Raw genomic sequence first — 14,605 nt, forward strand, 5'->3', positions numbered from 1 at the left:
TTTCATTCCTCTTCCGAAGTTGGAGCGAACATCACAAAATGTCACTCCATCTAGTGGACGAGTTACTAACCAACTGCATATCCGTAGTTTGCCCGACTCCTCTGAATAAGGAAGAAAAATTTTCTTATTAGTCAGTGGGCTATGCTTGAAGACTGACAGTCAACAAATCTAAAGCAAATGAACTTTAAACGTTCAGGCCAGTCTCCATATAGCTACACAGTAGGTTAAATGGACTGACGCCTATCAGAAAACAACTACTCCCCTGGCTAATACCACGAAGGGCGTTGGATTATATCCGACAGGCGTCAGTGCAGGAATATTCACAGATTTCACATATTGCCAATTGCATATGCAGGAAATTTTCTGTGAATATTCCTGCACTGACGCCTGTCGGATATATTCCAACGCCCTTCGTGGTATTAGCCAGGGGAGTAGTTGTTTTCTGATAGGCGTCAGTCCATTTAACCTACTGTGTAGGTATATGGAGACTGAACGTTTAAAGTTCATTTGCTTCATTTCATTCAAATAAATGAAAATATTATTTTGGTACGCCTCTGCAGACTTGGTAAGAGGATTATCCGTTGGTCACTTCGACCAACGTTGCTAATGAATCACCTTCAATTGAAAATTGTTATAGTATACAAGTATACTATAACAGAAGGTCAAGAAGATGTGAATGAGGAAGCTCGCCCTAAACGCTCCAACACATCAACAACCGAAGAAAATGTTGAGAAAATGAAGACAATTGTTATGGAGAATGTCGGCATATCGGTTGGCTCATGCCATGCAATTTTTCTGCAAATTTTGAGCAACAAGCGTGTGGCAGCGAAGTTCACTCAAGAATTGCTAAATTTTGACCAGAAAAAAAAAACGTCCTATGACCATCGCATTGTTTAATGACGTCAACGGCGATTCAAATTTGCTCAAAAGGGTCATAACTAGTGATGAATCATGGGTATATGGTTATGATATCGATACCAAAATATGATCGTCCCAATAGAAGAACCCGGGAGAGCCAAGACCAACAAAAACAGCCAAGTTAGATCAAATGACAAGGTTTTGCTCTCTGTTGTCTTCGATTATCGTGGCGTAGTGCATCAGATGTTCTTACCACATGGTTGTACCGTTGATAATGAGTATCAACTTAAAGCTATACACCGCTTGTGAGAAGCAATACGAAAAAACGTCCTGTATTGTGGGAAAACAATTCGTGGCTTTTGCATCACGATAATGCACCTACTCACTCGTCATTGCTTGTTGCCGTAATTACGTTTCAGCTACCGTAATTATGAATTTCACTAGTTCGGACTTCCATTGTCTATTATATAAAATGATTTGAAATCCCTGAAACAACTAAAAAAAAAGAAGAATTTAAAATGAATAGCTGAAAATAACAATTATATTAACCAAAATAAACCTGAAATGAAATAATAGTGAAATAAAATACAAGTAAAAATAGAACAATTGAATAAATTAAAATAAAGAAATGAAAAAAGAAAATAAAAATAAAAAGTGCAGAGATTCCAAGTCACGTTAGTTCACGACGTTTCGATTGTTAGTATCTACAATCGTCTTCGGGTGATGACTGGACTGATTCCTCCGAGAGATGACTATTTATAGGTCGTTCGAGTACTTTCACTTATCCCCGCTTTCTATTTTCCGCTTCACTGGTTCCGTGGGAGATGACCGTTTTGGCGGAAGTTGGCCATTTTTCGCTTGATGATGGGTTTCCATATGTTGCGTAAATCTACGTAATTATGTTAGAGCTACCGTATTCACCAGATTTGGCCCCTGCGACTTTTTCATGTTCCCAAGATTGAAGAGACCCATTAAAACATGGCGTTTTGGAAAAACCGCTGGCACACGTATATTATATCTGAGGCGGACAAAATAGAAATTGATGCATAAATACATTTTTTTTTTGTGAAAAATGAAAATTCACCTTATTTTTCGAACAGACCTCGTATATTAAATTTACATCGTTCTAAAATTAATACTTGATTTTTTGGGCCCTGCAAAACTGAATTATTTATATAAATATCAATCTTCTCTCATAATCTCTCCGATTATGAGAGAAGAATTAACTTTGCGGAGTTCTTCAATATGAAAAATCAAGAAAATGACCAATTTTTGAGGAATATTATATGAAGCGATGAAGCGAAATTTACCAAATATGGGATATTTAACAAGCGGAATTCTCACTACTTACTGGAGCGATACAAATCCGCATTCAGTTCGGGAACGTTAATTTCAAGACCGTTGGAATTTCAAAGTATACTGCGCTGTTAAAGACGACGCAATAGTGATGCTTCACTTCTATGAAGAAAATTTAAATGGTTAGTTGAAAAGTATCGGAATTGTATTGTTTCATCGATTTAAAAAAAAAATTAAAATACATCACTCAAGAAAATGGCATCAAGGTAGCTATGTAATAAACATTCATAGCATCTAGAAAATACATAAAAGACCAACTGGTATTTTTATTTTCAGGTGAAGGATACCTGTATATTTTAAAAAATCTCGATACGGATCATTTGGAAAAACTGACGCTGGCAGGCCATCGTAAAATTTGGTATCAACATGGTTAAAATACATAAAAGATCAACTGGTATTTTTATTTTCAGATGAACGATACCTAGATATTTTAAAAAATCTCGATACGGATCAGACCATCGCAGACGATCGCAGACCATCGTAAAATTTGGTATCAACATGATGGAGCACCTCCACATAATCATCAGATGGTGAAGATGTATTTAGAAGAAACTTATTACGACCAGTGGTTTGGAACCAACGGTCCTCAATTATGGCCACCGCGATCGCCCGATTTAACTCCAATGATTTGTTTTATTTGGAGTTATATAAAACACGAGGTATATTCTAACACGCCAACAACAAAAGAAGATTTTCAACCGAGAGTTTCAACTCTATTCCACCGGACATGATAAGACGAGCTGTAGGAGACGTCATACGGAGAAGTGTGAAATGCTTAGAAGTTGGAGGCAATGTATTTGAACATTTGTTGCAACAAAAAAAGCGGCTGACAAAAGTGTCACATGTTCTTGTTTAGCATTGAAACTAAATTTGAATATTGTTGTTTATTCTAATCATGACTTTTGTCTTGCATATGGGATTATTTTTCATGAGATATTCAATGGAAAGTAGGCAACAAAGAAATTTTATCGGACAAAATTGGTGGGTAAAAACGTAAATCCTCGCGTGATAATAACTTCTATTGCGGAATATCACCAACATTATAAGTTTTGGGTATAGGGAAGTGTATCATAACTAGGGCTTATTTCCATAATAAAATTGAATTTTGAGGAAAAAAATGGGGGTTCCCATTTGAAAAAGTTGAGATTTTTAACCTTCAATCATCACGATTCACTAGCTGCATATTGTTAAAAATGTTAATTTACATGAAAATGACGTATGTTCGAGAGGCTGCATTTGTCACTTTTTCTAAAAAAACTCGAATAACTCGAAAACGGTTCATTTTGGGTATAGGGTATGATGCATGAGTTAGAATCTAAATCATGAAAAGAATTCAAAAATGAGGTGAAATACAGGGTGTGCCATCAAAAATAACAAAGATGACGTCACTTCCGGTGAAACACGATACGTCACCTCAACGAAAATATTTCAGTTGAATTCTCCATTAGTTCTTCATCCATCCTATCAATCTGTATCCGTTTCAAAAAGTTTATAGTGTCAAACAATATAAAAAACCAAAATTAAAAAAATATCCAAATCGGATCTATTCTTGGGGACCTCCGAGGGAACGACTTCATTGACGCGACTAACATACGAACGCGATACAGGCTTTCTATCCATACCTTCAGGTTCAGTGTTTATTTTTCAATACTTGGATTCTCTATTCGGGGACTGATCACCGGCCTTGCTTCAGTCATCAGCTGATGACGACGGTCGGCATAGAAGTTCAAAGCGCCCGGCGAGGCCAGTGACATCAAGGGGAGTTCCTGTGTATTACTCACGTTCTAGCCTTGTATTAATGTATTGTACGGGGCGACAGGCGATACGCAGTTTCTACGCCCACATTGTACAATATGCAGACGCGGTTGGTGGCGATCACATGCCATACGTATTTCTTTCTTAACGTTACGCTAATTGATACGGTCTTAACATTTCAACCGATTTTGAGACGGTGTTACAGTCTTAAAAAAAATGGCAAAATATGTTACAATATTGGTGTCGATGTATTTTCCCAAGAAACATTCACCGTTTATAGCAGGGAGGAAAAAAACAATAATTCAAAAAGTAACTTTAGCCACATTACATAGTATTATTCTTTTTTGTGGTCCAGGACATAGCAATATAAAATAAAATACAATTTAAAATATATTCTCTCATTTCTAATTATTCAGAATTAAATTGGGTGAAGAGTGCTTCCCAATGGCATGTGTTGTAGTGATGTGTTTGTTATGACACTAGTACGAACGGACCAGCAAAAAAAATCAGAACTGAAACTTGAAAAAATAAATGAATATAAAAAAAATAAATATTTTTTCAAGTTAATTTAGAATTGTTGTTTATTGAAATGTTTTTGAGCATTCGGTAGCTCATTGTAAAACTTGGTACATTTATAATAAATGGAATTTTTCCCAATATTTGTTTTAATTTTCATTAATTTCAGACTGCCTGAATATCTTGTCGAATGGTTGTGTTGGTCAGCATCGATTTTGAAAGTCAGATTTGAATGTTTGAGTTTATTTTTGACCAAATAAATGAAGGTTCACTAACACTAACAATCCTGCCAACTTTAGGACCATTTCTATACTATCTACCCTTGCTTAAATAATAGAAAAACTTGTTAAACAAATAATTATGATGTTTGTGAATAAGCATAATATTAGTAGCAGTCAGAGTTTGAAAAACACCGAAGATGCTATGTTTCATCTACTGGAAAACGTTTATCTCAATTTAAATAATCGTGAAATAACAGCGACAGTTTTTGCGATCTTTCAGAAGCTTTCGATTGCGTAGATCATGAAATTCTGCTGCAAAAAGTAGAAGTGTATGGCTTTAGAGATATATCTTTGAAATGGTTCAGATCATACCTGTCAGAACGTACTCAGAAAGTCAAACTCCCAGACAACATATCCCATCTACAGACAGTTACTTGTGATGTTCCACAAGGATCGCTTCTAGGCCCTATTCTCTTCTTGTTATATATTAACGACCTAGCCCTCATTAATATAACCGCAGAAATAACCCAATTCGCTGATGACACTACATTATTTTTGCATTGCAAGAATGAAAGGGAACTGCATGATTTGATCAACATGATCAACATGGTGTGATGCTAATCTCTTGTCATTTAATATTTCAAAAACTAACATCATCACCCTCAAGTGCTAGATAGATATCTACCTGGGTACTCAATTAATAGAAAAAAAAATGTCAGCAAAATTTCTGGGATTACAAATTGATAAAAATTTTGATTTTGAAGGTCACATAAATAACCTATGTAAAAATTTCAAAATTTCACTCTACTATATGTTCAATGAACATATAGTAGAGTGATATTTTGAAAACTTTATGTGAAATGCACCACAGCTGTCCATGTTTTCGTTCACAATTTGATCCCCTTTGATCCACCAAAAAATATATGTATCTCGAAAACGCCACTTTCATTTACCATTCTCTTTCGCTGAGTATATGTGAAATAGAACCTTGAGAGCCATTTGTTGCATGATGAAATTAGGAAACCCGTAACACCAAAACAGTCTCTTGACGAATGCCAACACAAATTTCGCAAAAATGTTTGGAAAGCGTGAATAAATTAATAACAGTGAACGCGCTGCAATGAACGGTAACAAAGTATTTAAAACCAAAGAATACCGTCCAACTACTAAATTACTTCAGGACCACAAAATTTAACGAAAAACCAGAACGTGTGAGTTAGTCTCGATAAATTACCTCTGTGCGGCAATTTAATTTGAATTTCTCAATAAATTACGAGAAGCTTTTATTAGGTGAACTCATCCGGGATTAAAATTAACAAATTATTCACTTCGAGAAGTTTTGAATAAAGCCTTGTCTGAAGTTTTGACGAAGGTTTTCAAGAGGGTCATACTCAAACCCAATTTTAGGATTATGAAGATTCTGGGTGAAATTTAAGTTCAAACGTTGAGTTCCCCAAATATTCAACATATTCAGTAATACCAGAACAAATTTTCTGACGAAGATTAAGAGAGAACATACTTCTCCCATTTTCACTGGAGGACTCCTTAGCGAAAAACAAACAAATAACTGATAAGAATAACGCTCAAGTGGAAATGGCAAGATGAATATGATATAATTAAATCACTAAAGTTTCAAGACCATTTATTAATTGAGATTACCAGATTTGAAACTGGAAAACCTTTCATAATAAATATGTATACACTTGAAATCAAATACTAACATGATATATGATCAACTTAAACTTTTTTACTTCTACAGACACACACAAAGATAATTAGAATGGCACGAAAAAAGGAAGTATTCTATTATGTCTTATCACATACTACATAACATCAAACAGTGGCGCCCTCTTGCAGACATCTAAAAGAACCGAGATGAAAATAAATTCACCTCTATTCCAATATTTATTTTGAATATCAATGTGAAGATAGTAAAAAAATATGTTTACATTTGAATAGGTCTTCTCCAAATTTCGGAACGCACTCTCCGTTTTTTTAAAAATGGACCAGTATTAAAACGTTAACCAGCTGCCATACCCCTATGAATGCCAATCCTCGAAAGATTTCAGGACACTTGTGCGAACAATTGATTAACAAAGCCTTATCTTTAAACGTGCGATTTTTGCTAACTCAATATATACTATTCGAAATCTTTTTTTTTTTCCTTGAAAAATGGTCTAGATTACAATTTCTTCCATTCTTCCCAAAAATACCTTTAACTGAAATCGAGTTAGTGATTTAATGAATACTCTAATGAAGTATAACCAGTTTTTTCTTCATTAAACATGAAAGAGTTCAGAAGGGAAATCTAAATATCTGTAGAAGAAATTATTCCCTTTCCGGTTTGGGATTAAAAACATTTGCAGACTTTCTACACATTCAGAGTGTTTCTCAGTGATATTTGTGATTTTTTCTTATTTTCGTCATATATTTATCCTTGTTAAGCTAGCAGAAATAAATTGACGGATGTAGCCGTTACTACATGGTAGGAGATTATCATGAAAAATGAGAATTAAAACTTTCCGTTTTTTTACCACATTTATGGTAAAAATACAGAGAAAGTTTTCATTTCTCATTTTTTACTAGCAGAAATAATATCTCGAAAATATTCCTCAACTATGGGTGAAATAGAAATATATTTATTTATTTGTAATACAGGACATAGGACATAGCCCAATTACAGAGAAGGTAATAACAGAGTATAATAAATACATCACAAACAAGTGACTGTAAGGTCTACAAACACTACAAACAATACAAACAAGTGACTATAAAGACTACACATTTTATATTTACTATAAGTGACAAAACAATTATTTCAGGAATTGGGATTTTATATTTGACGATTTGCAACTAAATATATCTAAATTATCGCAAACAGAGTCAGCGAGATGTTTTTATAGAAAGTACTCGGGTGTCTGGAACAGATTCTAGGAATGCAAATATTAAACTTTTCCAGTTATGCTGGGCAGTCAACTATACTTTTGATTATTTTATAGGTTTAGTACAACACAATCATATTTACGCTTTTTTTCTAGACTGAAAAAGTTATGCTTCTGTAGTGGGTTGTTCCTATTGGAGGATAAATGCCATCGGTTTTTAGGCTTAGCAGTTTTAAAAATCGTCGTTGAATTGCTGATATTGATATGATATGATATTGATAAAAGGGGCTCCACACAACTGAAGCGTATTCTAACTTTAATCTTATGAACGCATAGAATAAAGTTTTTAAGGTCGAAGTTTTTTTGAAATCACCACTGTTACGTGCAATTAATCCGTACAAACGACAGGAGGAGGTTACAACATTATCGATATGCCTATTAAATGATAGTGCAGTGTCAAATGTGACGCCAAGATCAGTAAATGTTTCTGGTCTCACCAGGGAAACGTTTTCTATTGAATAATCAAAGATCAAAATGTTCGTTTTTAAACTGTAGGGCATGACCTTACATTTATCCGGGTTTAGCGACAAATTATTTCGATAACTTGTCGTCCTACATTTGCTGAGAGATTTACACAATCATCTATGTTCTCAACGAGGCAGTATAGTTTTAGGTCATCGGCATATAAAAGGAAATACCCTTCTATTACATCTGCAATATCATTAATGAAGATATTGAAGAGCAACGGTCCCAGATTTGACCCTTGTGGTACACCGGAAGAAGCACTATATTCAGAATTTTAGGATCCTTTCCAAATTTTAGTGAAGGATATAGATTCGGTTCTGCCAACTTAATGATACAAATAGCAGAACCCACTGATTTATAAAAAACAACACATTGAAAGTCGGTGATGGGGGGTCATAGGAGCCTAATATGAGCCTAAAATTCTCATTATATTCCTGACCAGCAGTTGAAGAATGTTTTTGAAAAATTATTTCCGATTTTATCAAGTTTGTCTGAGGTAATCACTCGAACAAAAATAAAGGAGTCTAAAGTGAGCCCTAAATTATTGCAAATTCAAATTTTGTTGAAAGTGAATGATTTCGATTTACTTCTGCTACATTAACGGTGATAAAGCTACAGAAACTGTTAAAAGGTAGTTGAATCATCTTATCTATTATTTAATTGTAATTGATAGACAAAATAAAATCGAAACTCTAATCTGTGAAGTGGCAGTTTGTAAATATGCTATTATTTGTTATTTTGTTTATCAAATTTTAATACATTCAGAATGGACAAGTTTTGTCTACTAGTAGTAGGGCTAGAGGAGATGGAATGCTGGTTGGCATCAAAAAGTTATTTTACTAGGGCAAAGACAAACTAATAACTGGCCGTGTCTAAATTCTTCCAGGATCTGGTTTAACAGCTCATGAAAACCATTGTTAAGCTTCAGATGGAATATAATCAATGTCAATTAATAATTTGTCTTTATCTTAGTAAATTTCAGAAAAAACTTCCTGAGGGTATTCAGAATTTCATTCCATCTTGACGTTATTCTAGAATTATCAAACTGGGTTGTACGAGATGGAAATCTGCATCACTTCCTTACTTAGTTTCAAGTAACATGTAAAAAAATTCTGATTACAACTTCCTTCAAATGAATAAAATGAAAACTGTTACCGTATTATTTTGGATTTGATTCTATCAAGTAAAAATGAAGATGTCATAGTTAAATTGGCATTTCTTTTCCATATTTTGATGAATAACATCAAAGTTAATTTAAAATATATCAACATGTTACTTGCCTATTTCCAAGCATCAACTGTGACAGTCGTTTGGAAATAGGCTTGTTAATAGGCAAATTAAGAGCCATGAAAACCTTAGGGGTAGGCAGACTGACACGCCTGAAGTTTCTACTACCTGAGAAGTAGGCAGATTGAGACCTCCGTGTATTAATACTTTCTTGGAGGTGGCTTCAAAGTCAAAGACGAAATGTGAAACCGTAAATGATTTGCAGAGTGGTGACGGACAGAAAAATTGGCTTTCATTTACATTATAATCACATCTGAAGAAGGCAACAAAAATGCTAAAGACAATGCTAAAAACAATCAAGACAAAGTATTCAACCGAGAAATTTAAGTGTTTCTTTTTCAGAAACATAAGTAGTTCTCAGTTGCTCAGTATTTTTTACTTCCGAAATGCACCTGTTGATTTAGTTTCTATTCAATTCTTGTCAGTCGCATTATCGGATTTTTTTATCAGGTAACAGTGCAGAAACCAACATCAAGATGGAACTCTGAGTATTAATATTTGACAATTAAAAAAAACAATCAATTTCAAAATATTACTAAAACAAATCAGTTATAATGTTTAAATGAAACGAAATAGTTTTAAGAATGGCTGAATTCATTTTAGGTTGATAGTAAATCATTAGAGTAAAATACTTCAAGTTCGAAAAACATTATCCTGCCCCTCGGTAATTAAATCTATTTCAGATTAAATAACGTTTTGTCAGATTGTAGAAGGCTTTGAACATAAATACCTGAACAAATACATAATAATAACTTTATGACTAATTCATAATTTCAGAAAGAATTGATGAAATGAGAGAAGTGGCAATTTGGGTATGCGATTTTCTCTCCATGAAATTACTCATTATCCATTGCTTATGCATCTGGTAAGAGACCCCAAAATTTTAAAAAACATCTCTTTTGAACTTTTTGCTCAACTTTGAGTTAAATTGAAAAGGAACAAATAAATAAGCTATTTCTATTCGTTTTATGAGACTATAATAACAAATTTACTAATAAAAACTTTGAGAATCAACTGTGAATATACCTATTAGTCACCAAGTGGTGTCTAAGAACTGATAAATAAACTAGTTTCCATATTCAAAATGAGTCATGAAAGAGACTAACCATCTAGGAATTAAATTATTATTTCCAAGTTAATTTTGTGGTGGAATTAGAACCCACAATGTGAAATAAAAAAATGCTTTTTTTATAAGTACCTGCCTACGTTAAAATTTTGAATTAAAAATTGTATGCTAATTAAAAAATAGAATTGAATAGAAACTGATTATCATAGAAGATAGGTATCAATTTAATAAAAAGGTGTAAAAAGACAAACATTACCAAAAATTCTTGTTTTAGAACTGCTGACTATTTCTGAAATAAAAGACACTGTGTTTTTTTTTCATCCTGTTGAAGCTTGTTCAGACAGAAGACACCTTAATTGAATTAAATAAACTAATTTTCCAAACCTTCAAGGAAATCAAAATTATTGAGATACAACAAAAGGAACAAGCACAATGTGACACCACCTCTCCCACCCACAATGTAGGGGGTGGGAGCATTGTTTGAAAAATCAAATTCTACTTACCACTTTCAATAAAAGGTGATCCTAAAAGTAAGCACAACACGATAACACATTCACTAATCATGGTCCTAGCACAAAAGTATCCACAACACAGCCAAAAAACACACCCAACACAATTTCTATGCCATTTCTGGATACACGACAGCTGACTGACTGAAGAACATGAAGAACAACACACGGAACTGTTTTGTTATAGAAATCTGCCACTGCGCAAGTGACTCAAACCGCGAGACGAGGTGATTAATAAAATCAAATAAACAAACACGCATGTCATTATCAGATATATTTTAATATTATCTGGGCAATAAATTTCGCGTATTTTGTGATTGACAATCGAAAGCAACTACAATTTTATCTCCAAATTTAAAAGCCATAGAATATTATCTATCCTGCAAATTTTCACTATAACAGCGACATCTTTTAATTTTTCTCCGAATACACACGAACACATACTTTACAGTTTCCTTCTTCTTGAATAAAAATGAAAACTTCATCATTGTCTAAAGATTTAAATCTATAGACAATGACTTCATTATGGATTTATACTTTCATTTCATTTTTTTTTATTTAAAAGGAAAAAACACCGCATCAACCACTAGGGTTATTAGAGGTTACAGTAGGTACATTAAATTTTGTTAGAGATGCCAACATTTTCCAAAAAACTATAAAGGGAAGTAAAGTTCGTAACATCCAATGCATTGGTGAGGTCGCTTGGTAATCCGAAAAATTGTCTTTCTTCATTGAAAGCTGGGCAATCAGAGATGAAATGTTCAACACTCATCGTCACACTGCAGGTATCAAAAATGCGAGGCTCTTCATGCTTTAGGAGATGTAGATGGGTAAATTTCGTATGTCCAATTCTCAGGCGTGTAAGTAAAACTTGCTGTCTGCGGGTGAGAGCTCGGTAAGTTTGAGTGACTTGATTCGGATTAATGGCTCTGAGTTTATTATTATATAGGGATTGCCACCTTTGCCTCCATCTGTCGCATATGAGCTCTTTGATTTGGAGATAAACGTCTTGATAGGGCACTCGTTGGATCTCTCGACAGTTGGGGTTTGAAATGGCCTCTCGAGCTTCTGAATCGGCCCTTTCATTACCCGTTATTCCCATATGAGAAGGAATCCAAACTATCTCAATGTGTTTACCATCCTGTAATAACTTTCCCAGTTCAGTCTTAATGAGAAGAAGAAGAACATTTTTCGGGTAGAGTTGTTGGATGCCCAAGACAGCACTGAGAGAATCAATGAAAATGACATGATCACCAACGGATCTACGACAGTATTGTAGTGCGCTGAGTATAGCAAATACTTCTCCTGAGTAGATACTGGAGAAAGACGGCAGTCGATAAGTGTAAGTGGTGGTATCTGTTATCACAGCGGATCCTACTCCTTCAACTGTTTTGGAAGAATCGGCATATATATAATGCTTGAAGTGCTGATATTTGGAGACCAGTTCGGCGAAGGATTTTTTTATGAAATTTGAAGGGGTATCGTATTTGGGAAAGTTGAGTTGATAGGTAATACAGGGAGTAATTAGTAATGTCCAAGGAGGGGGAATTTTCAAGTCAAGAGGAAGAATATTTGGAAAGTCTATATGGTTATCAGAAACTTTGGCAATTTTCACATAAAAAGGTAAGGGGTAATTTTGTTTCTGTTCAAAGATATCTTGGAAACGATCTGAGAATGTATATCGATAGGAAGGATGGTTTTTGGAAGCGGCTACTCTTGAGGCATAACTTAAGGAAAGATAGTCTCTGCGAACATCAAGGGGTTGTTCTCCGGCCTCAGCCAGTAGGCTGTCCACTGGGCTGGTACAAAAAGCTCCCAGGGCAATCCTCATGGCCGAATATTAGATCACATTCGGGGACTTCAGAAGAGTTGCTTTCGCTGAACCATAAACGATAGAACCATAATCTAGTTTGGATCGAATGAGAGCACGATATATACGCAAGAGAGTAATACTGTAAGCTCTCCATCTATGATTCGATAGTATTTTCATCAGATTCAAACCCCTCTCACAGCTTTTCTTCAGATTGCTTACATGGGATTTCCATTTCAGTTGTCTATCAAATGTCAGCCCCAGAAATCTCATTTCGTCCACAAACTCCAATTGCTGATCATTCAATTTCAGAAAAGGTTTGATCTGTAGGGATTTTTTAGAAAATAGAACGCATTTAGTTTTAGTGGGGGAGAATTGGAAACCCGTATCGCGAGACCACGATTGAAGCCCTGTGATTGCCTGCTGAAGATGAGAACAAATAGAATTCACATTTTTTCCACTGGCGTATAGGACCAAATCATCCGCATATATATTTCCTCTTACAGGCTTCCTGACATCTTTCATGATATCATTTATGTTTATGAGAAATAGATTCCCACTCAGACATGATCCTTGCGGAGTGCCATTTTCTTGAGACTTACTTTCAGAGAGCACACCATTGACTCTAACGGAGAAGGATCTGTTACTCAGAAAGTTAGAAATGAATGCTAATAGATTTCCTTGAACTTGCCAGCGCTTGAGTTTTCCAAGAACATTTCGTCGCCAAACAGAGTCGAATGCTCTGGTAATGTCGAAGAATATTGCAGTAACTTGATGTTGGTTAGCAAATGCTTCGTGTATGTCGGATTGTAGGCTAATGAGGTTATCTGTAGTGGAGCGTTGTTTACGAAAACCACTTTGATAGGGTGTAATCAAATTATTTTGATCAAGAAAAAAGGATAGTTTGGCGTTGAGGATTTTTTCAAGAAGTTCACACATAGTACAAGTCAGAGAAATGGGTCTATAAGACTGAGGATCAGATCGTTGTTTGTTTTCTTTGAGCAGAGGAAGTACAATCGCTTCTGACCAGTTAGTAGGAAATTGACGAGTGAGAAAAATTATATTGAATATTTCAAGCACACGTTGTTTTCCTATCAGGGGAAGTTTCTTCAGAAAAACATATGGAATATCGTCAGGTCCAGGACTGGAGTTTTTGACTTTGGTGAGTGCGTCTTCCATTTCATTCATTGTTATTCGAATGTTCAGATAATTCTCGCTGTCATCATCGATACGCAGGGGTACTGCTTCGACCAATTCTTTCATTGGTGAAAAGTGCTCATCAAAGTTTTTATCGCTGGAGAGTTGCTGAAAACTATCGGCCAATAAATTGGCGATTTCAATGTTTTAAGAAATAGAAGAGCAGTTTGTTTCCAAGGACGAAATTCGAAAGTTTGTAGTTATTCCTTTTATGCGATTCACTTTTTGCCATACCTCTGACATGGGTGTAGAGTATTGAAGTGATGACACATAATTTTTCCACGACTTGCTTTTGCTCTGTTTTATCAAATACCGTTTTCGTGCTCTGAGTCTATTGAACTCCAGTTTATATTCAGTGTGGAAAAATGTCGTTTCAACTTGTTGAATGCCCTTTTACTTTCCGTTGTCGCTTTTTGACATTCTGAATTCCACCAAGGCACTGGATGATGTCCATTGATTTTAGAGGTTTTACCTATGGCTAAAGTAGCAGCATTTAAAATAGTAGTGAGAATTCATGGACAAGGGAATCAATATCATTTTCATGGTGGGGTGATCTGTTAGAAAACTCTTCACCAGTATACTTTGGAATATCTTCCAACTCGTGTCATTCGCTTTCTCGAGTT

At 34.9% G+C, this 14,605-nt stretch overlaps 1 protein-coding gene across 1 annotated transcript in view; it reads right to left on the reverse strand.

Annotated features, from left to right (window-relative positions):
• kuz (zinc-dependent metalloprotease kuz) overlaps positions 1 to 11,180 on the reverse strand; it is a 372,259-nt gene extending 361,079 nt beyond the window's left edge. The window contains 1 exon segment of the mRNA XM_074169690.1: positions 10,970 to 11,180. Within this exon segment, the coding sequence (XP_074025791.1) occupies positions 10,970 to 11,030 (61 nt within the window). The 5' untranslated portion in view covers positions 11,031 to 11,180.
• Positions 11,181 to 14,605: the final 3,425 nt, after the last annotated feature.

The sequence above is a fragment of the Leptinotarsa decemlineata genome, unplaced genomic scaffold, assembly GCF_025532065.1.
Source record: "Leptinotarsa decemlineata unplaced genomic scaffold, Ldec_3_MD MMD2_P_RNA_scaffold_5, whole genome shotgun sequence".
Classification (NCBI taxonomy): domain Eukaryota; kingdom Metazoa; phylum Arthropoda; class Insecta; order Coleoptera; family Chrysomelidae; genus Leptinotarsa; species Leptinotarsa decemlineata.